The sequence below is a fragment of the Caretta caretta genome, chromosome 9 (assembly GCF_965140235.1).
Source record: "Caretta caretta isolate rCarCar2 chromosome 9, rCarCar1.hap1, whole genome shotgun sequence".
Classification (NCBI taxonomy): Eukaryota; Metazoa; Chordata; order Testudines; family Cheloniidae; genus Caretta; species Caretta caretta.
Window position 1 is genome coordinate 84,301,483 of NC_134214.1, and position 23,992 is coordinate 84,325,474.

Consider the following 23,992-nt stretch of genomic DNA (forward strand, 5'->3'; position numbering starts at 1 on the left):
TCCACTTCAACCTTTTTATAATGGCACATTCTGGCAGAGATGAGTTGAAGGGATAAGCTGAAGCAAAACACTGACATATCCCCTATTTAACCAAAGAATATTTTGCAAACTAATAAGGAATACCGTTTTTATGATGTGGTAGAATATGTTGTTTGTCACAAAGGAATGTCCAAAATCCTCACAAAACTCCCTTCCCGTATCATCCACTCTTTAAAAATTGTATCACTTTGTTAACTGGTTTTATGGCTACAAGAGTTTACCATGGAATAAATAAGAGAGAGCATCCTTGTTCTTTTTAGTAATATTTTCCCTTATGACTCATAATCAGCTACTGCACGCAGAAGTTAGACTGGAAGACAAAAATTTCTGAAGTTACTCTGAGCCTCCCCTCTGATGATCAGATCTTGGTACAGTCCAAAGAAATTTCAGGTTAAGAAGCCAGGGACTCTTTGTTTGCAGTATTGATTTTGGAGATTTTGTTTGCCTGACAGCTCTGGAGCAGAGACTATATAAGCCAGGTAAGTGCCAACGTTAATAAAGCTAACGTGTTTAGTGGGTTTGCTTCATCTGTTACCAGAAACAAAACTCTCTTTATAGTAATGATAATCACCACTGCGATTTCACTTTGATATCCACAGTAAGAAAATGCTACTTTAACACAGTAACATACATACTTTAGATAATCATGGCTGGGTTTGATACTGAACTCTGATTAAGGCTTTTGTAACTGATAGATTGTAAAACCATGACTACCCAGTTACTTCTTCTGAGATAACCAGTCTAATGTTACATGGAGTCTGACTGTTCTACAGGTGTGACTTCTACACAGACAAAAAAAATCAGAAGGGCAAGTGTTGATAAACAATGTGATTACAATTTCACAATTAAACCAGTTTCACAGGGGGTATGGAATTGCACCTTCTTTGATTTCTTAAAAGTATGGTCAGTTCTTGTTGGGGACTTTTCTATTGCAAGTCTCACGTGGGCATTTTAAATCTTTCTTTAAAAGAGATGTTGATAATATCTAGCAAGAAGTAGGTGCTTAGCATCATGGATAAGTAAGCATTCAAAATAATTTAACAAGAATACCTGCTATTCATGGACACACTCACAATCATTAATTGTCATGGTCATCGTTAAAACTGAATAGAATGTGAAAGCAGGAATAAGAGTTTTTAGGAATTGTGAAGACAGAATTGCCTGCTTTATTTTCAAGCAGAGAACATGTCTAGAAGGATTCCACAAACATTTCTATTGGCACACTTTCTCTAGTTTGTACACTTATTCTTAATGCTATCCTGGCTTGCACTAGTGTTAATTGCAAATATATCATCATTCAAACATGCTTGATTATTTCCTTCCCAAATCAAGAGTGTAGTCTAAGGCTCTGACCCAGTGCTTCTGGAATTAATTTGAATAATAACTAACTAATTGTGGCTGGTTTTATGACCATTGGATAAATCACTTAGGGGCAGCTTTTAAAAGGCATTTGGGTACCTAAAAATTGAGATAGGCACCTAGGTATTTTTGAAAATTCCATTAAGCACCTAACTCCTATTTGGTGCTTTTGAAAATCCCATTAGGCAATTAAATGCCTTAAAATCTGTCCCTTAGCCACTTTGGCTCAGATCCTCAAAGATATTTAGATACCTAAAGATTCAGAAAAGTGCCTAACGGGATTTTCAAAAGCACCAATGAGAGTTAGGCACCAAGGTATTTTTAAGTATCTGGACCTTCATGCCTTAATTTTCCCATCTGTAAAAAGGGAATTACTCTGCTGATCTGTTTAAAGGACGGGTTGTTAGGAGTAATTTAATAGAGTTGGGTTCTACATAATGTGCGAGGCACCAAACTGGGTGTGATTTGGGGCTACGCCCCTTCAGAGAAAACAACAGGAGACAAAAATACGAAGTATCTCAGCTGTATTTTTTCGTGAGCGGAGATTAGCATGCTACGCTCCTACTTTCTGAATACCTGAGAAGTAGGACAAGAAAAATGCTTGTATAATCTCCTTAAGACTCAAACTTGGGTAAATGTATGTCTATAATATTTACTACTATGTGTACATTCTGATGTAGCTTTAAAATGGATAAAAGGTCACCAATGCATACACAAAACATGATCATAGGTATACATATTCCTTTTAAGAAGGTACTCCATACGTGAGAATAGATGCAGTGCATTTGCCTTAGAAGGGATACAATGGTAAGTGAATTCTGTGTGTCCGCATGTGTACATGAACAGCAGAAATGTGCTGGTCCCCCCCCCCCCATGTAGCTTTGATTCATGCACCATCCTTTTCTAAAATGTGCCCGACTCTTCTGCTGAATCAAGCTCTTTTAGATCCTTCTACTCCTTCACACATGGAGGGACTCAGAGTGGCTGTGACTGAAAGAGTGGCAGCATGGAGTTCCATAATTGCCAACTCTTTTTTGACACGTGTGGAGTTTACTTGGTTTGCAAATTCAAATTTTTGTTTTCTAATGGCCAGCCCTGGAAACTCAGTCTGGGCTTTGAGAATTCAGCTGGGTTCCTTCCACCTTGTGCATCATCACCAGTAATAGGGGTCCCTAGCTACACCTGAGGAGCCCTATTATCTTCAGCTCAGCTCTGAAGCACTTGAGTAACCTCATTAGCATGAAGTGAGTTTACAAATTTGTAACTGATGACATAATCCAGAGATAATAGGGTTGCACAGATGTAGCCTAGGGCCACTTTTGTACTCTCCTGCATTTATATAGCACATTTCATCTAGAAGGATCTCCAAATGTTTGCCAGCTGTGTATAAAGCTAGGTTGTGACTTCAGACACTGCCTGACCAAGAGATTGTGCATAAACTCCATCTCCCCAGGAGTAGCCCTGGGAGGGCTTGTGCTTCCCTGGCATACATGTGATTCAAATTTCCATCCCTGCTTTCACCTTGAGCCTAGAGATTAATTTACTGCTGGCCAGTTCCAGAAGTAAATTACTACCCACTCCACAGTAACAAGTAGTGGCATGGTACCAAGGCTCCACCCATTCCCCCATCTACTCCCCATCCACTTTCTCCAGGGAAGGTATAAGCAGGCAAGAAGCCCTGTTTATTGTTGCAGACCTGAACCCCAGTTTGGGTAGCCTGTGAAGGAACATAATAATACTTGTAGTACAAGTCACAGTCTAGCCCTTAGGAATTGCTTCACCCAGTGCTGAAAAATTCCCTCCTGCTACGTTCATTAAAAAAAATATTCAGACAGGGTGTATCACATGAATATAAACCATAAAACAAGCTATAGGGTCCAATTCATTCTTGCAGAACTTCAGTGAAGCAGATGGAGTCACATCAAGGATGGACTTGGGCCATGAAGCTTCAGTTACCCTTCAAACTATAGTGTTCTTTGTAACATAAGCCTCCTCTCTCCTAGCTCCCAGTCCATAGTCAGTGTAGGGGCAAATTAATAGGGCCAGAAAGGACCATTGTGATCACCTAGTCTGACTGCCTTTATAAGACAGGCCACAGACCTTTCCCCAAATAATTCCTTTTGAAATCATACATCGTCATAGTGTGATCAAAAAGAAAAGCTTCATTAGAACATCATAATGTAGCTGTGGCAGAGCTGTTGCTAGTTTTGGTACCTCCCAGTACCAGAAAATGCATGTGCTCATGTCCTTCTTCACCTTCAGAATTAAATCTGGCTGCAAATGGAAAGTTCACTAGAGTCCCCGACACCATCTACTGATAGCAGTTGTTGCTGTTTCCCTTGGTAATGGCCAGTCCCATCTGGTTACCTCTGGCCTGGTGCTGTTGTCTGCATAGTACCATCCCTCTCCTGTATTTCCCCAGTTGGTCTGAATATACAGGATAAAGGACAAATATTCTCACTAGAAAGTTTAAGGCAAGACACTGTAGCTAGTTTTCCCCTTTGTAGACATACAGCAAGAGGACTGCCATAACTGTGCAACTAAAAATGCTTGGCACCTATTGGTTTATTTGGTTACACAGCCTTACACTCACGTGTGTCTTTCCCTTACAACATTTCTTCTACTGAACTAAAAGCTAGTTTTGGATAGAGAAACCTTCACATGCTTAAGAAAGTACCAAGCTATCTAATAGTTAACCACATATTTTCTTTTCAATTTTCTTTTCTAACAGAGTGACTTACTGCTGGACAAGAAAAGGGATAATGCTTCAGGTCAATTTAGCTACCAGCAGAACTCAGATCATGTAATATAACTTGGCAAGTCAGCAAACATATGAAAATGTTTCTCTTCAAAATGGTTCTGAGCAAAGTACAGATTTCACAACTGCTTTGAATTTAGCCAGGCTGTTAGTACGGACTTGAAAAACCATCACTTTATAAAGCCCTTAAATCTGAGCAAATAGAAACAAAGCACTGTAAAATTCTTTTCCTTGTTTCCTGGAACCTCTTTACATTAGGAATCTTTCAGGGAAGTAGTTCAGAGCTAGCAGTAATTTAAAGCTTCTGGCTGCAAAACTAGTTTACTGGTCTAGTCGTTGTGAAGTGAGTTTTTGGAGTGCATGCTACCAGGAAGAGATGCATGTTGACTAAAATACCAAAAGGGTATGTTTGATCTCAATCAAATAGCTGGCTTTTTACTTTGCTTGCTCATTGCTTGTGAGATTCTTTGTTTTTTAAACAGGAGTAGTCAAAGGAACAAAGAAAGTTTTTTGGCACAAAATATCTAGCAGGCTACACAAGCATAGCTAAAAATGGGGGTGGGGTGGGGTGGATGAAACAAACTGAAAATCTTGACTTGGGCTGTGAAAAATGATTGAACTCATTTAAAATCTGGGTGCAATGGCGGTCTAGTTCCAGTAGCCCAACTCCTTAAAAGTTCTGCAGCCCTGCACAGATGCTATTCACATATCTATCCCTACCAGCTAAGCCCCCTCCACCAGCCGGATGAGGGAAGTACATGAAGGTCATCTCAAAAAGCTTAATGGAGCATGGAATAAAAAAATTTTGAGACGGGGGTGGGGGTTGAGGGGTTTGTTGTCCTAAGTCTGTCTTCTGTGGTCTTCACTACAGGATTCAGCTGGAAGGAGAGAGAACTCTTATCCAAAACCATGCACAATTGCAGAACAAATACAATATATATGTGGATAAAAATTCTCCCTTTTTTTGTTGGCTTTTATGCGGAAGCATGTGTTTGTTAATTCTGTGTACAGAACAGTCTGTCTGGATATATAATGAAATAAATGCATTTCCAGTAAATCAGGCCCCTCTCTTTGAAGATAGATCCAGTTTAGAAGGCAGTGATTGTTGCAGCCTCTCAGAGATATGTTGGCCTGCAGAATTGAAAAGCAACTTTGTGCTTATTTTTATGAGGATGAAAACAGCCTTTGTGACTTCACTGCAACTTCACTGCTATAAAAAGAAGATATGCTTGTAGACAGCAAAACACACCCGCTGTGGATATCTGTGCTTAAAGGACATCATTTAAAAATCACACTTCTTTTTGAAACATTCTAACCTACATGGGACTACTTAGTCACACCTGTGATGACCAAAACTAGCAGATCAGCAAAGAAATATTTTTCTCCATTATTTTCAGCATGTTTACGGTGTGCATTTGACAGTGCTTTGTGTATAATAATTCTGACTGTTTTCCCTGCATGAGCAGTTAGTGAGCTTTCTGGTTTTGTTTTTGTGGGTCTTCTACACAGCACCAGGGCACAGAAACTTAAAAAAGGTTATTGTAAAACCTTAAAACTCAGCAGGGGCACTCAGAGGGATAGTGCCTGAAACTGTTCTTAAGTCTCCTTGAACAGATTGGATTTCAGGTTGATGGCCCTTTAATTTTAGAACTACTGATGGTGCCAGGACTCTATTTGCAGCTATGCTGGATGTGATTTAGCTCTGCACTCTCGCTCCAGCTGGGGAAGTGTGGCTAGATAGTAATTGTAAGTAAAAATCAAATAATACTGTTCTCTTGCAGTTAAAATAAGGAAGGGGCCATGTGAGCAGGATCTTATCAGAAAGGAGAACCGCCTAGACTATCTTCACTGTCTGTGCTGATGAGTTTATTCCAGTCAAAATCTCCTGGAAAGGAACCGTTTAGAAAAAGTCTTCCAACCCTGATGCTAGTTCCTGAGAGGTGCTTAGCATCCTCCATTCCAGTCGGTTTCAACAGGAGTTGTGGGTGCCCAGCACCTCCCCGAATAAGCTTTCAGGTCTGCTGCTTGTTTGTGTTGTACTGGGTAGGGAAGTGAATGAGGCTTGACATTCCATTGTCTGGAAGCTTAGCTTGGAGAGTCTAAAGAACGTAAAAGTAAAGAGCACCACTGTAACTTGATAAAGCCAAAGGGGGGATAGCTTTACTAGAGTCGATTGACCTGCAGGATTTTTCTGTCTGAAGGACTTGCTTTCTTTATTTGCTGCAGCCCAGCCTATATAGCAATGCTGAGGAGGTTCTCAAATTGTAGTCATATATTTTAGGACCAGTCATTAGCCAGCATTACACAGATTTTTCTCATCACATGACAGCGTACTGAGCCCTAGTCCAAGGCACACCGAAGAGGTTGCCAAGCCTTGCTGTATTTGCTTGTAAGTCCAGTAAGTGCCAGCAGTGTAAGGTGTAAATATTTTATAGTAGCTTACCAAGGGACTAGGGGGTATGCTGTTGAAACAACATCCTTTGGCCCATGGCAATATCATCTGTTTCCTCCCTCCCTCCCCAAGTCACTGTCGTATCTGAGCACCTCACTATCTTTAATATAGTTATCGTCACAACACAATGCCCCTGCAAGGTAGGGAAGTACAGCTAGGGAACATACTCTCAAAGGTGGATGTTTTACCCTCACTGAAGTAGCAGAAATCAGTTGGATCCAGGCTTCAACCTTTAGGATCTGGCTCTAAATGACTTGCCCGGGGCCACTCAGGGCATCCGTAGCAGAGCAGAGAATTGTACGAGTGACTCCCAAATTTCAGGCTTACAGCCTAACTCCTGGGCTTCCTCACTAGTATGCCTAATAACTAGCAAAACTGACTCCTTCCAACACCGCTGCCCTGTAGACCCAGCCAGCTAGGCAGCTACTGGTTAGACTATGTTCTTTATTGTATGACTGCCTTTGTACATTGCTGCAATATAAACTCTTGTGTAGTAGTTGGGGCGGGATTTTAATCCTGAAAGGATTGGAATTTCCATCCAGTACAGCACACCAAGAGGGGGGATGGGTAAAGTCATTAAAAACCTAGCTCTGTGAATTATGCAATGACAAGTTGAAAAACTTATCCCCATGGAACAATTTTAAAAACAAGCGTATCTTGCAAATAGACTCATAGTTTGGGATCTTAGTCCGCCAGTGGAGACTTTTTAATGAGAGAACGTCAGTGAGTGTTATTAAGAGGTAATTATCTCTATTCCATTCAAATTAGAGTAATTAATTTTTCTCAGCTCTCGCTCTCTTTTTTTAATTGGTGAAGTATTCTGCACTTGACTTTGAAGCAGGCAGGGGCTGTGGGGGAAGAAGCAAATCTACTTAATATTCCTGGTCTTTGGAGACCAACTGCCAAGTAGGGTATCTTCTTTCAGGATCATTAATGAGAAGAGAATTGCCCTTAAGAAAAGGGAAACTGTTTAGAAGGATACAGTAGCACTGAGCTGTTTCGCCCCTGAACAGCCAATATACATACTGTTGAGCTTGAAGGCAGTTTGTATTAACATAAGGAAATATCTTCCTCTTTGAATCACATAGGTGGTAAAAGGTCTAATCCTGAAGGGATTTGAAATACGTCCATTGACTTCAGTGGGGCCAGGATTTCCCCCAAAGTCTTTATACTTGTGCAAAACTCCCATTTGTTGTCAATGGGAGTTTTGCCTTAGTAAAGACGGAGAATTTATTAAGCAGGCACTTCAGGATTTGGCCCAAGAGAGCTAGAATGGAAAAGAAATACAGGATCATGGTCTATCACTTTTCTCGTGCAGAGTAGTCACCCAGTCTCTGCTGCGCCTTTCCACATACACTAATTAACATCAATACAGATCTAAAGAAAATCTGCCATGTTTAGTTACACCTTTGGGCCAGATTCTGGCTTCAGTCCATGTGCAAATAAATGCAACAATGGAGGATACACATCTGATATCAGATTGTTCCTTCCACTCCAGTGGGTGAAGGTGCTAACACCTGAAGAAAATCATTCTGATACTTTGATTAGACTTGGGTGAACTTTTTCAGATGAAAATTTTGTTCACTGAAAAATGCATATTTGAGACAATCAACACATCTTGCAAACTCATATCAAATTCACTGAATGGTTTAAGCTTGGGGGAAAAAAAGAAGAAAATTTCCAAAAAGGTCAAAATGTTTTGTTTTGACATTTTCAAAATGAAATGTTTTGATGGTTTTTTTAATTCAAAATGTTTATTCATTTAAAATTTTTGCTTCAATTTTATTTTTAATAATCGTAAAATGGTAAGAAAACCTGAAATGAAATGAAACGTTTCAGGTCAAACAGAACATCTTGTTCAACCTGAAATGAAACTTTTTTGGCTTTTGCGTTTTTGCCCCATAACCAATCAATCAGTTATTTGCCCAGCTCTAACTGTAATTGCATGCCCTGTCGCATGTTATTGCTTCCTATACTCTACAAGGATGTTTTACACACACAGTATCCTCAACTTCAGTGACAGTATTTTTATTATTGCCGATCATGTCAGGGAAAGAGGAGAATGTGGCCCTGAAAATATGAGGGAAAGAAAAGGCAAAGATTCACCATACAAGACATTCCAAGCAGAGTGTGTTCGTAATCACCCCCTCTTCTCTCCAACAGCCTGGCTGTGTAGAAAATGGGTCTGGCAAAATGTTATAAAAGCCATAGACAATCCTGAATAATTTCTGTTAATAATTCCTGGTTTGTAGCATGTTTACTGCAAATATAATACTTGAGCTGTGTGATTGGTCACCTAAATCACATGGCATGTTTGTGTTACCTAATTGCATAGTCATAACTCTTAGAATCAATGCAAACACAGAAAGCAAGTTTCCTATTCACTTTCCACCAGTATTTTCAAATACCTGCTGCTTCTATGAACATTGCTGTCAGGAAAATCAATTTACTAAAATATCTGGAAAAAGCAAAAACAGCCAAAGCACATTCCTTTAAAAATTCAAATAGCTTCTTGTGGAAATTGTGTTGCAGTCTTCACCCACCTCTATTCTTCACTATTCATGCATAGAAGTCAATTAGCGGGCCCCATTTTCTACCTGGCTATTGGAGAGAGGAGCGGGTGATTACAAACACACTCTGCTTGGAATGGTCTTGTATGGTCACTTTCCAGGTTTATCTGGGTATCTCTTATTTAATCATCTCCCTGCCATTGTGATGGCCTGGGGCACCTCGGTCCCTCCTAGTCCCTCCCTGTAGCATATCATAATCTCGTCTCCTGTAGGCTGTAATATTTTGGTCTCATTTCAGTTGTTGGGGTTAAGGTGCGGGTGCTGGGTGGTGTTTAGTGACCTGTGATATACAGAAAGTCAGAATTGATGATCTGGTGGTCCCTTCTAGTCTTAAATCCTATGACTCTGAATCCCACCAGATGGAAAGGAGACAAAAACCTTCCCAGGTACTCTAGTTTGGGAGCACACACCCACTCTGTTCAGAGTTTACCTTCCAAGAACCCTAGAACCATGTGCCAAGAAGGAAATGCCATGCACCTGCTCTGTCCAGAATCTTCTTCATTATTCTTCCTGATGAGATGCATCCTCAGAGTTCTCTCCTACTCAAAAATTAGGGCCTGTGTAATATCCGAAAAGATAAATCCTTTTAAGACTTCATGATCTAACCCCAGCCTAATCTAATTTGTAATCCACCTTTTATCTGACATCAGTCTATAATTTTGCCCAGAACTACTGGTTGTGCAATCTGTTTGTTTTAAGAGCATGACGGGGGGAATCTCTAAAACACTCTAAAGTGGGTTCCAAATTTACACAAACTATTAATCTTAATCTAGGCTGGACAGAGGACTATGTTTTCATCAGTGAAATCTTTCAAAGGTCAGAAGTATCATGAACTCAAGCAGCAGTGCATCAAACAAAGACGACTCTTTGAAGATCCTGAGTTTCCGGCATCGGATGAATCCCTTTTCTACAACAGGTGCCCCCCTGGAAGAGTGGAATGGAAGCGGCCAAAGGTAATTTACACCATTCATGATGAATGGAGCCCAGTTTGTGCTACTCATCTGCAAGGTTAATAGAATCCTTTTAATTCCTATTTACCCTTCAGGGGTAAAATATAATTTACAAAACAATTCTTCTCCTCCCTGTCCTGCACCTCCTGCCCCCATTTATTTCATACAGTTGTAAGGTAGAGACAACAGACTTCCTGCATCAAATTGCTGTCCAGACTACAATAATGCCTTAGTATAGAAAGACACAATGTAAACTAAATGCTGTGCATGACTAATTGTGTTTTTATGGTTGATAACTCTCTAATATAAAACCAGAAATATGAGGTGACTATAATCTTAGTTCCATTTAAATCAATATTCTCTGAATTCACTGAAAACACTCTATCTGTAACAGATCACTCAATACAGTAGTATGTTCTTGGAGTAAAATATTAATTACCTGGGTCAGTCTGCAGAGAAGTCCCTTTTTGGACTACTGTGCTGACAGAAGTAGTACAATAATGTGACAGACTTGGTCAATCATGGTTTCAATTTGTGATGTATTGAAAACTTTACCAAAATTACAAGCAATTACTTTTAAGTTTGTAAGGGGTTTTCTGGTCCTCCTTTCAGGCTAGGGGGCTCTGTAGGGAAATGTGCCAGCCTACAGGAAGGTGGCATGATTTGTGCCTCTCTGCCTTAGGGAACAGCCTGCTTTCTCTCTCTCTGTTTTTGATTCTTGTGTGTAAGGTTCTGGATTTTAAAAAGAAAGTAGTGTTATGTTGCAACTTTCCAGCAAGAGTATTTTATATAACATCTGTTTGTGTGCCACGAACATAACACACTTCATTATCTGTCACTTCTGGAATCCCCATACAGCATAAGAATTGCCATACAGCATTCAATTCTATATCTGTTTCTATACCATAAAATAGAAGTCTTAGTAGCTGAGTATCTTCCAGTAATGCATTAAGCAACATGACTACACATCTGTCACATGTTGTTTCTCTGATCCTCTCCTCAGAGGGAAAAGCGTGTGTAGAGGAGTGTCTTTTTTTGGTAAGGTATTATTTTTATTATAAATATACTTGTTGCTATGTGCTTATATTAGAGAAGGCAAGGTCAAAAAACGGCCCGTTGCACATTGTGGAAGACAGTGAGGTTTATGATAGTCTTTAGTTCTTGGAGGAGTGAATTCCACAGTCTCAGGCTACCTCTGGAGAAGTTCTGTCTCCTGCACAGACAAGCTTTACTCTTCTTCTAGAGAGTTCCATTGTGCCAGAGTAGCACATCTGTTGAATATGGTCTTTGTCCCAGAGCTTTAGATGATCTTTTTGTTACTCTGGGCCAGGGGCCCAGGCCATGAAGTACTTTGAAGATAAGGACTGAGACCCAGGGTCCATCTAATCCAGGGTCCTGTTTCTGACAGTGTCCAGTACTACATTTTTTCAAAGGAAGGTGCAGCCCCCTACAGAAAATTTGGTAGAAAATTTTATTTAAGTCTTCAAATTGTAGTTTAAAGACTTCAAGTTACAGAGAATTCACCATTAACGCTAGTTTAAATCTGCAAGTGACCCATGCCCCATGCTGAGGAAGGCCAAACCCCCCAGGGTCTCTGCCAATCTGACTTGGGGGAAAATTCCTTCCTGACCCCAAATATGGCAATGAGTTAGACCCTGATTATGTGGGCAAGACTCACAAGTGTCTTAATGGGCAGCAGTTTTAAAACAAACAAAAGAAAGTATTTTTTCACATAGCGTACAGTCAACCAGTTGAACTCCTTGCCAGAGGATGTTATGAAGGCCAAGACTATAACAAGGTTTAAAAAAGAACTAGATAAGTTCATGGAGGATAGGTCCATCAATGGCTATTAGCCAGGATGGGCAGGGATGGTGTCCCTAGCCTCTGTTTGCCAGAAGCTGGGAATGGTCGACCAGGGATGGATCACTTGATGATTACCAGTTCTGTTCATTCCCTCTGGGGCACCTGGCATTGGCAGGTGACAGGATAGACAGGATACTGGGCTAGATGGACCTTTGGTCTGACCCAGTAGGGCTGTTCTTATGTTAAGGCAGATACCTGGGAAAGAATTCTCTGGAGTAACTCAAAGCCTTCCCCATTAAGTGTCCCAACCATTGCTCATGCTGTAATGCAGTACTTCGTTGGTGGTGGGCAGCCACTGCACGAGAAAGGTCTAACTCTACTTGGCGTATCTAGCACCTTGTTCTCTACAGTGCATTGGTGCAGCATGGTCTGCTGACTGAGCATATCCTTGCCTTTGAAGAAAGCAGGCCAATCAACAGCTCCAGTTCCACTGACATCAACAGGATTTCTGGGCACTTGCTGCTTTTGAAAATCAGAATAGATCACCCTGTCATCTGCAAAATGGGGATATTAATACTTTCATGGGGGAACTGATGCATAAGCAGTGAGGGTTCAGCTGTGCTTTTGAGGCACAGCCCTGCATTGGGAGCAAAGCAGAGACACAGTGCCACCAGGGGATCTGTGGGAGGCATTTTAAATGCCTTCCAGAGTTCCCCAGCAGGCAAGGAGCATGCTTCCTTTTACACCTCTTGATGGCATGAAGCTTGCTCCCTCCCTCCCCACTCTTGCTCCAGCTCTGTTCCATGAGACAGTGTAGCGGGGGACCAGGGCCATTGACCCATGTGCTGCCTTAGGGGTGCCATGAGAGTGTAGGCTCTGCAGTTCGGGTTGCCTCTTACGTGGGCCATGCACGGCTGGGGAAGCTGCTTGCTCCCTTCCCAGGTGGAATCAGGGCCTGGCAGGCACCGGCCCTGAATGTATGGAAGTGTAAGCAGTGTCAGGATGAGCTCCACCCTGACATCTGGTGGTGAGGTGTGGCAAGTTGTGGAAAAGAACTTCAGGGGCCGATCTCATTTGCATAGGCACACCCACACCGCCTAGAATGAGGCCACAGCTGCCCAAATGGTCACTTTGTCTGCTGTGGGATCCCCAGTGTCTCTGTTATTGGGGCAGGAAGAATAAATTGTTATTACCCTGATTATGGGAACTGTGCTTGGAACTGTATTTGGCCTTTTGTTATGATGGAGGAACTCACCATCAACTAAGTAGAACTCGCTAGGCAATTGTCACGGGTTCCAAAACTCTGTGAATTGAGAGAGGCTGGGGACAAGTATTAATACTTGGTGGCATGGGCCCTTTAGTGAGGGCCTTACATGCTAATTGCACTTCCTCCTCTCTCCACTGTGGAATATCAGAGCTAATTTTGATTCCGTTAGGAGTCTAGTTACAAGCTGCTGAGCTCACTTTGGGCTAATGGTGCACCAGCAGTGAGGCTCCCCTACTACAAGCTGAATTCACCAAAGAGCTGAACTGACTAAGAGCTGAAATTACTGAGCGTTGTGTTAAGTAGTGGGGGAGCCTGAAGATATATGGTGGAGCAGTTTGCAGGAGGGCTGGAGTGCCTTGTGGACAGGCTGGTGGAGCAGTTTGGCGCGGAGCAGTTCGTGGATGGCAGGAGCTGCTTGTGGGCCACGGAGTGGAGCTGAGTGAAGGAGTTCATGGGGCGGCTGGCGGAGCGGAGCACAGCTATGGGGCGGTCAGCTTCAGATCATGTAAGGTGCCTCTTACCCCCGTCCCATCTCCGCCCAGATTGGGAGGTAAAGCTCCGCAGATAAACTTTCGAACTCTGCGGCTGCCCTGACCAGGGACAGAGACTTTTGGGTCATTGGACTTTTGGGACTTTGAGTGATTTGGGGTTGCTGGACGCAAGAACCAAAGGGAAAGGGGCATGCCCCAATTTGCTTGGGGTGGGTTTTTTTTTGCTCATGGGTTGTGTTATGAATCCTGTTGGTGGTGTTTCCCCAACATAATGCCACATTGTTTCTCTCTGTTATTAAAAGGCTTTTGCTACACTCAGACTATGTGCTTGCGAGAGGGGAAGTATTGCCTCTTGGAGGCGCCCAGCGGGGGTGGTATATAGTTGTCCCAGGTCACTGGGTGGGGGCTCGAGCCAATTTGCATTGTGTTATTGGAATGGATCCCCTAGATATTGAACCCGGCCCTTGTTGCTGCCAACTCTGACGGACAGAAGGGTTACAGAAGTATGCTGTGATCCTGGAATGGAAGGGGCTGTCTGTGTGCTCGGAGAGCTGGTTGGAACATGCCAGTTGTCTTTCACAGGGAATTTTGACTTTTTTTTTTTCAAAATGTCTTGCAAATTTGGGGGATTATTTTTACAAAATTGAAACCAAACCTCTTTACTGAAAATAAGGGGAGGGGAACCTGACTGAAACAAACGTTCTGAGAAAATCTTTGATTTTATTTTTTAAAGAAAAATCTAGCTTCCATTAAAAAAAAAATCAAAGAGAAAAATGTCCATCTAGTAGTATTCAAATCAACCCCTCCCGTTCAGTTTACCTGGAGTTTCCATTCTCCCTGCCAGCTTTTGAAGCATGGGGTAGAGTTAGAGGGAAGCATGAGCGTCCTCTGTGGGAAGCATTCGACTAACCCAGAGAATTACAGGGATTCTCTTCCCAGCCTCCTACTGGTAGTATGGTGTGTCCTCAGCTCTGTACCCACACTAACCCATTGCTGTTGGATGGAAATGCTGCCTACTCTTGGCGGTTATGGTCAGCACCAATCTCTAATGAACAGTTGGCACTTCACGTCTAATGAAAACACCAATGGACGCTGCAATTGGCCTGAGGGGGAGATTTAGGATTTTTAATTATTTAAACTAAATTTGAGAAAGTTTAAGGCATCATCATCAGAGGCTTTCCTGTCAAAGGATATTAAATCCCAATTCTATCTTTGTCAGTGGTAAGCAGATAATAATGATGATTCCCCTGCTAAGAGAGAACATCCTTGATTATACATAGGATTTCCTTTCCGAATTATTTGTGGGGGAAAGTGATAGTCTGAGCCTCCAGAATGAGAAACTATAATTTGCTTCTCTGGGTTTCCCCAGTTGACCCTTTCTCAGGCCTAGCAGCTTACTGTGTGGTTGTAAACAGTGTTTTTGCTTTGCTCTGCACAGCAATGAATAGAATATAATCTGTGCCTTAGCACACTATAAAGACAGTGTGGGTTCTTTTCCTGGAAGATAACACAGAAAGACTCCTGCTGGGAATGTTGCCGTGATGTTATTTGCCATCTCTCAAGAAACTGTGAGTCCCAGAGACAAAACAACACAATGGATTCATTTTCCCTCTCTTTTATTAAATACACATTAACGCCATCATGTCCAGAGTCAGATATTTAGCTACGAGGCTGGGGACTGCATAAACATGGTTCACTATTTGGGTCTCCTAGGTTTTTAAAAAGCTGCTGTCTTGTTTATGGCCCCAGTTCTCTACAACCCCAACTTGATATAGGTGAAATTCCAGTGCCTTCAGGGGGGTTACAACAACATACTACTGGTGTCAGAGAAGGGAAAGCCAGGCCCCGTGTGTTCAAAGTTCTGTACAGACACCAGGTGCTCAGGTAGGCATGGTAAGTATTGTCCCTATTTTACAGACTGGCAAACTCAGGCAGAGAGGTGAAGTGACTTGCCCAAAGCTCTACAGCAAGCAAACAGCAGAGGTGGCATTAGAACTTGGGAGTTCTGGCTCTCCGTCCCAGTGCTCATTTTCTCAGGATTATGCTGGTCCTTGTAACTGCGCTGGAAGGGCTGTCAGTCATCCTAGCAACTAGTGAATAAAACCTCTGGCCCGTTGTGAGTGCTGACTTGGGCATTTGAAGCCCCTCCTGTTGTCAAGACTGGTTTTGGAGGAACATTACAGAGCTCCCTTTGAGGAAACAGTAGGCTTAGTGTTCTGACAGCAATTTGTCCCCCATGTGCCCTTTGTTTACAAAACACCTTGTCAGCTCTAAAGTTGGTGGAAGGAATTTAGCCCTTCCTCCTCTTCCTGTCTGTTTCATGTGAGCATGTGGGAAAGGGCCCTGATCTGAAAGATGGATTCAGAGCTGGCAGACTCCCAAAGCTTCCCATCTGTCTGCACTGACCTAACAATACCAGATAGGTTCAGAAAACACATCACTGCAAAGCCTCAAGCAATGGAAGTGCTTTTAATTGTTTTTAGTGACAGTCCCCTAAGAGCATCTGCATTTCACCTTTGAAAGTTGTGGTCAGCGAATGTGCAAATTAATACAAACAGCTAAGCCCCAAATGATGCCTCATTCGCATGTGTTGAACTATAAGCACATGCGGAATAGACAACTCTGGGATCGTGGATGTGTATTTCTAAATAAGCTCAGCTGAACTTTCATAGTGTTCAGGAATCTTTTTATCTGGATCACAGGCCTGTTTTCTTTCAGCACATGGAGGCGTTGGAGAGAATATCAAATGTGGCCTGGGAATGCAGATTGCTGTACGAAACCCAACCTCTACCAGTTTATGGTTCTTTTCTTCTTCTTCTTCCTGGGGTACTCTGGTACTGAAATAAGGAGGAAGTGGACTGCATTGAAGGAAAGGGGGGAAAGGACATCAGAGGACTTTAACATGCACTAATCTAATGTAAAGTTCCGGTGACTGCTTTTCCTTGCATCACAGGGGTCATAATGCTTCACACAATGATTGTTGTCCTGCACAAATGATATATGAAACATTGAGACTTATAGTATAACAACTATAAGACCATATACTGCCATTTAAAGGCACATTGATACATTAGTTGCCCTGTAAGGCAATTAAAGGGGCTCCTCGGGGATTATTAAATCTTCCAAATATTAGCTTAATAATTATCTGCGATTAACCATAAGTGCACTGAAAGGGTGGTTAATACTTTAGGGCCAAAATTTGACTTTCTGTTAAAAGCAGATTTGAATGTTGATCTTGACCTCCAGATTCTCTCAAGGGACGTTTGGCTCCAACCATGAGACAATGCAAACATGTGACTTATTCTAGGTCCTACCATAAACACAGTTGTGCGCATAGGCTAAGAGAGTAGACCAGGCATATTTTCATCTTTGTCAGGAAATAAACCAAGATGTGTGTTTGGTGTAATTTGTTTTCCCCTTCAACCTGCAGGATCTGTTAAAAAAGATGTATAAAGAATTATATGCAAAACAGCCTTTAAAGTAAGCAAACTTTAAGACCTAAAACTTTGACAGTATCTCTTTAAGGAACTTCGCAAAGTTTGGGATCCAAATTTAATGTTTATTTATATGAGAGAGACAAGATGGATGAGGTAATATCTTCTATTGGACCAACTTCGCTTGGTGAGAGAGACAAATTTATGAGTTTACACAGAGCTCTTCTTCAGATTTAAATGTGGCAATCAGAGGGCTAATTGGAAGGTTTAGGCAGAAATATTACAGTCCTGCCGTGCAGGCTGAAATTGCGTAGGCAAGTATATCTGATGTAGGCATCTATATATGATGTGATCTTGGGCACGTTTAAATGACAGTAAATTTTCCATCTTCCTTAGTTAGCCTGTGTATTTGGTACCCTGGCACTGAGTACTCATAATGAGCTGTGCATTCCATAGAAACCTGTAAATGAAGTCTACCAACACAGAACACTTGATTTGATAAGGGGTTACGGCGTCCTTGGTTCCCGATTACTCGGAGCCCTGCTATAACCATCCATCATTCTAACACAAATGCCATTCTTCTAACTGTGAATAGCTGCTTTCCAAAAGCTGGCTGATTTAGTTTCAGTTGTAAAAGGGAAAAGTGGCTCCTGGGGAAGAAGATGTAAAATCCATCCCAGCTGCCGTATCTCAGATGTTGGCACAGCTCCCAGAGATGCATGTGGCAATACTAAAGCATGTTCTTCACTTGTGTTACCCTAGCAACTGCACATTCAAATGGCAGAGAATGGCAGTGACATTCCGCATACGTTGCAGTTGTTATTAAGTCGCATTGTCTTCAAGTTGTTAGTTGTAATTTTCAGCCAGATGGGAAAAAAACCCTCAATGATATTCACAGTGAATTGCTACCAAACCAAGGTCTTTGGGTAATGAGGACTTTTTCGTTATGTGTATCTCTTTGACAAGTTGCATTTTAACCTTCATTCCCTTCTGAGCCTTGTTTTCTTGCTGAAGAAACTGGAATTCGGACTATAGAGCTCTTTGGAATGTATTAGAGACTTTAATAAGGTTGAGTTGAGGATTTAAGAAGGTGGCTGGCCTTGGCACAATTCTAAGATCCCACTTTTGCCTCCTTGCTACTCAGAATTCATAAACTTTAAAAATGGGATCTTCAAAGACACCTGGGAGGTTTGGATGCCTGCTACCTATTCATTTTAATGGGAAATGGGTGTCCAAAAAGCAGCCTTTAAAATTCTTAGCAGAACAGTTTAAAACAATGATCTCAGGTCAGATTCTTATCTTGGCTGTGCTGGTGTAAATCTGAGGTAACTGGGATCAGAATCTGGCCTCTTTGTATTTGGTTTCATAAAGATGGTTGATTCTTGCTACCTTTCAGCAGGACCAGCAAATATACAGTGCCAGGCATAGAGATTTTTCCCCACATTGCTATAAAACAAGGTTCCACAAGGAGTTATCCTTTGCATCTTATCCTGGAGTGACAGAAATAGACTAAAGCTTTGTGCGTGTGAGAGAGGAAGCTTAACTAATTAAAACTAAATGTGTATGATTTTAGCAGCATCCTGGTATTGCTCTTGTATATTAGGACTAGTCTTTCCCATGCTTTAAAGCCCAGAAAGGTGACAACAACACTTAACCAAGCATTCTTTCCTCATTTAAAATTATCCTTTGGAATGTATGTGGATATTTGTGTTGACTATTGGTTATGAAGTGTTTGTCCTGTTCTTGACTTTAGTGGCAGTCCAAAAAAATAACCTTAATGCTAATTTAGTGTTCAGAATCAGTCTCTAGACCTGTGATGAAGTCCTCTGCCCAGAGGATGGGCACTGTATACAGCACCGTGCACATAAAGAGTGCTATATAAATGTCAATGGAAGGCTTTCCTACAGCACTTTGCCACTCCCCAGAAAAGCACAGATACTGAACCTTAAGGCTGCATTTTTTATTGGGGGGATTCAAATCTTCCTTTTTCTGAAATTCCAACAGGTGAGGTTTGATAATCCAGTTTGGACCAACCTCTAGGATTTAGACTGAAAATGGAATCCTGTTCATTTTTGAACAAAAACAAAGAGCTAGCTATGTAGTTCCTCAAACAGATAACCTCCATTTACCTATCCATTTACCTATCAGGTGAAAGATGTGTAGATGGATAGTTGTGTATTAAAATATTGAAGTTTTTCCCATGTGTACACTAATTCAAATGGGCTTGATGAAGGATTATGCTGAGTTTTAATGGCTTATGTCTGGCCCTGTGTACACTCTCTCTCTGCTTGTAGGCCCTCTTTTTGCCCCTGAAAAATTGACAAATTAGTGTCTTAGAGAAAGAGTTCCAGATGAGCAAATGACTTTAGCCTCATCCTCAATGACAGGGTGGAAAAGCAAAACAGGAGATTCCTAAAAATTGTCATAACAGTTACAAATGGAGTTTTAAAAAACATCCATCAGAACGAAACACTCCAAGGCTTGCACTAGGATAGAATAATTCAGACTGTGTTTCAGGGACAGGCGGAGACAAAAGTGTATAATTTATCATTCACATCTCTGTCCTCTCATTACTGATGTTAACAACTGTAATACCCTAAATGTGTATAAATAATGCACCAATCAAAATACAGCAATAATTAGAATCCCTAAGGGCCTTGATGCAGTCACCAGGACATAATAGGTAATGGCTCAGCGTAGACGGTGCTAATAAAAGAACAGCATAGTTATGACTTGAGTCCTACACAGATACGTTCTTGTGATTATTTTTTAGTTAATCATAGGACTGATCAAATATTGGCTGACTGAAACTTTTTCCAACAGAAAATTGCATTTTCAATTAGATGAACACTTCCATGGAAAAGGTCTGCTTGAAAACCTTTAATCTTTCTTTGAAAATTCCAAAACCAAAAATATTCAGTCAAAAACAAAAAATATCTTGTTTTTCTGTTTTTGTGATTAAAAAGTTGCAATTTTCTGAAAATGTTGATGGGGAGAGGGGGAAGGAGGGTTGTTGAAAATTTTCCACTTGGGAGAGGGGAGGGAGAACAACATTTTTCTGATCCACTCTAATTGATAACCTGACCAAGTCCCACATAATTTTTCTCATGTTTGATTAGAAATTGTTGACTGTGTCCCATGAAAGGTCACACAGGACTTCCATGTATCTTAGAAAGTCAGCAGGAAGAACAGGATATTCAGATGGCATCCACCCAAATAGTTCCAGGCTTTAAAACATTGTTTGTTCTCAAATGTTTTCCATCATTTCCCCCCAAGTTTTTGATTCTTTTGAATGGTGAATTCTGAACAGAAGGTGACATTTTAATATCCATGTGAACATCTCCTTAGTTTTGTTCCCCTCTCTGTGTTTCCACTCTGTGTTTCATGGTCTTTCTCTCTCTCTCTCTCTTTTTTTTTTTTTTGCTCTTCTTTCTACTGTTATAAATTTATTTACTCCAGTTATCCCCAGAAATTCTTCCAGATCAATCATCAATGCTTTTGTTCTTGACAGTTCAGCTGATGGTTCTACTCACAACCAGTCTGGATCATAATATTCTTTTCCAACCCTAACTTTGGTCGTTTTCTGTCTGCCTTAGAATTTTTTATATTGACACCTATCATCACAATTTTGAGTTCCTCCCAGGTTAAGTAGATTCTCATAGTAAGATTTCTAGAGCAGTGGCTTTCAACCTTTCCAGACTACTGTACCACTTTCAGGAGTCTGATTTGTCCTGTTTACCTCCAAGTTTCACCTCACTTAAAAACTACTTGCTTACAATATCAGATATAGAAATACAAAAGTGTCACAGTCACACTATCACTGACAAATTGTTTACTTTCTCATTTTTACCATATAATTATAAAATAAATCGATTGGAATATAAATATTATACTTACATTTCAGTGTATGGTATAGAGAGCACTATAAAGAAGTCATTGTCTGTATGAAATTTTAGTTGGTACTGACTTCGCTAGTGCTTTTTATGTAGCCTGTTGTAAAACTAGGCAAATATCTAGATGAGTTGATGTACCCCGTGGAAGACCTCTGCGTACCCACATGGGTACATTTAACCCTGGTTGAGAACCACTGTCCTAGAGCATGTCTTTTGCTTTTCTAACTTCTCTGGTTATTGGAAGCCTTGGGGGTTATTTCTGGTTTTTGCTTTTGGGGAAGAGTGTTATTTTTGTTTTTCTTGTTATGAGGAAAATATTTATTATACTGGATTAGTCTGATCTCTTCTCTGTCCAAAACCACTCAGAAAGTCTTGTCTCTGGTTCTCATATGTTTTATTTCGGTCTTAGTGACTTGCATTGTCCCAGAGAAGCACAGTTGTCTTAGCATTGATGATCTCTAATGCTCCAAAAATCAGGATCAAGGCTTTGAACTGGCTGCAGAAACTGATTAGGAGCTAGGGGAGGGACCAGAGTACAGGCATGAGGTGCTCCTAGGAGTCTGAACGGTAGATGAGACATATTTTGCACCATCTGGAGCCTTCACAAGTTTCTCACATTCAGCTGCAGATCCTGAATCACAGTAATCCAGTCAAGAGGTGACAAATGCATCATTTGCTGTGGTCATGTCCTTGTTTGGGAGGAAGGGGGCAAAAGAGGGAGGTGGAAGAAGCCATTGTTTGTCAGGGATGTTGCCTGATCGTCCAGGTTCAGTGATTAATCAGTCAGGACCCTGATGTTTTGCACTGCTTTGACTGAGGGATGTATGTGCTCAATAGAGGGGCAAGAATGTGTACCAGCTGAGTCTTCAAAAAAAATCTCTCACTCCCCACCAGCATCACTTTGGACTTTCCCAGATTGCATCTGAGCCAACAGCTCTTCATCCAGGAGTGGATTTCTGTAGGTGTTGTTACACTGGCAACATCTGCGGAAAATGAGCTACATAATCACGTGTCATGACCTCGAAACATAAAAGAAAACTAGAGTCAGGCAGCGTTAGACTTGGGAATCTTAATGGAAGGAATTCCCTCACCAAATAATGTGGGATCAACACCTGTGGCAATATGGTCCACTGATGGAAAAAGAAGGGACGCAGACTGAGTTTCAAAGTCTATATCTTCTCCTGTAAGTTTTCATTTGTTATAACAGGTGCTCAAATGTAATGTGAAAATTTGAAAGGTCTGTATTATCAACCTCCTGGGACCTAGCTCAGGCATGCAAACTCCTGATGTTAAAATAAGCTCTTCCTTGGGACCGTGTAAAAATAAAATAAATGCTTTGCATTCAAAATCATCCCCACTCCGGAGGAACAGTGTGTGAGAGAACCACTGTTGTGCTCCTTAACTTTGATGGCACTTTGACACCACAGTCATAGAATATCTACCAAAATTTTAGGCAGACGGTGGATACAAGTGAGGTGGGGTTGCAGACAGGTAAGTTACGGTCTCCCCCTATTTACTGGCATGTGTACAACCCATTTTGTGTCCATGCATGAAAAGTTTGCACACCCACCTCAGCTACAGTGTAAAGTGGCCTTAGTGTGAATGAGAATGAGGCCTGCTTACGTTCACACCTGTTTGGAAACTTGCAGAGAATTTCCTTAGCCTCCCTCACAATAAGTTACGTTTCACTTTTTGGTTACAAATGCCAGTGATTCCTGCCAACCTAAACAGATTCTGTCCCCTCCTGAGTCTTTCTTCATCTCATTCTGCAGAGATTTCTGTGAGTTACATGTCGGCATTACCTGGATATAAAACCTCATGCATGGAGTTGAGACAAGACCCTTACAAATATAGCTGACTAAATTCCTTCATCAAACTGACATTTAGGAGAAAGCATCTCACATTAGCCATGTAAATCGCTGCTGACAACTGGCATCATCATAGTGGTCTGGGGAAATCGCAGAGGCAGCAGAGTATTCGACATAATCCCCCTTTGTTTAAGATTAACGTTGTGATTTGTCTGCTGCTGTTGTGAGCTAATCTCTGAGGGAACATATTCTCCAAAGAGAAGAAAAAAAGGCCTTTATTGCCTGCGTGGAAGAGACAGCAGTAGCAAGCTATTACCTGTCCCCTGATGTTTTACGGCTTCTGATTACGGGACCCCAGTGAAAAGGACACTATCCTGGCTAGAATCCCTGAGTCTACTCCTTGTGTTCAGAGATGGATCATCCAGAGCAGTGACACTGATCCCTTCCCAGCGTGTCTGAGTCTGACAGACGCTCTGCTGCATGTCCCGCCTCATATTCCAGCAGACACTTTAATTAGAGCATTTACTGTCAGGGGTGTGGGTTTGAGAAGAGTTATGTTGACATCTTCTGCAGCCTTGGATTTTTGTTCTTCTTCTTTTCTTTTCTTTCTTTCTTTCTTTCTTTTTTTTTAAGTAATCTCAGTCGCTGAAATGCAGCGAATTGATTAATAGGCCTTTCGCTGCAGGCTCACTTGATGTATGTTAAACCACCAGAGAACTGTGTGAAAATCATGTTCTAACTGAAACCTGCATTAAAGACAAATTTAAAAGTGAAGGTCAAACTCTGCTCTTGAGTAGACCAGTATAAACCCAGAGGAACGCCCCAAAATCTCTGTGCACCTCCCATAATGTCCTTACCAATATCCTCCATTCTGATTCCAAACATAATCATCAGATGTGGAGTCAGAAGGGATTCTTCTTCTCCCCATACGCCCACCGACGCCCCATCATGCACAGAATATTGGCAGGCACCCTGCTAGGGGAGCAGTGCAGGATGTAGCAGGAGGTTGGGGTTTGGGTACACACCGTTATGCCGGTTTGAATCCAGCGGAAATCCATCACATTTTGAAAGCAGAGTGAACACAATGAACAAAGCATTTTTTTAAATTACATTTTATTTTTATTTTTAGAAAAAAGCAAAGAAAGTATAAAATAAATTTATACTTTCT

At 41.4% G+C, this 23,992-nt stretch overlaps 1 protein-coding gene across 2 annotated transcripts in view; it reads left to right on the forward strand.

Moving 5' to 3' along the window:
- The first annotated feature begins 411 nt into the window (after positions 1-411).
- CAPN6 (calpain 6) overlaps positions 412-23,992 on the forward strand; it is a 79,781-nt gene continuing 56,200 nt past the window's right edge. The window contains exons 1-2 of one of the 2 annotated variants that reach the window (XM_048864883.2): positions 412-518; positions 9,952-10,131. In XM_048864883.2, coding sequence (XP_048720840.1) covers positions 9,967-10,131 — 165 coding nt within the window. In that variant the 5' untranslated portion in view covers positions 412-518; positions 9,952-9,966. Of the gene's footprint in view, positions 519-5,814; positions 5,903-9,951; positions 10,132-23,992 lie in introns of those variants that run through there. The other variant, XM_048864884.2, reaches the window with a different exon arrangement.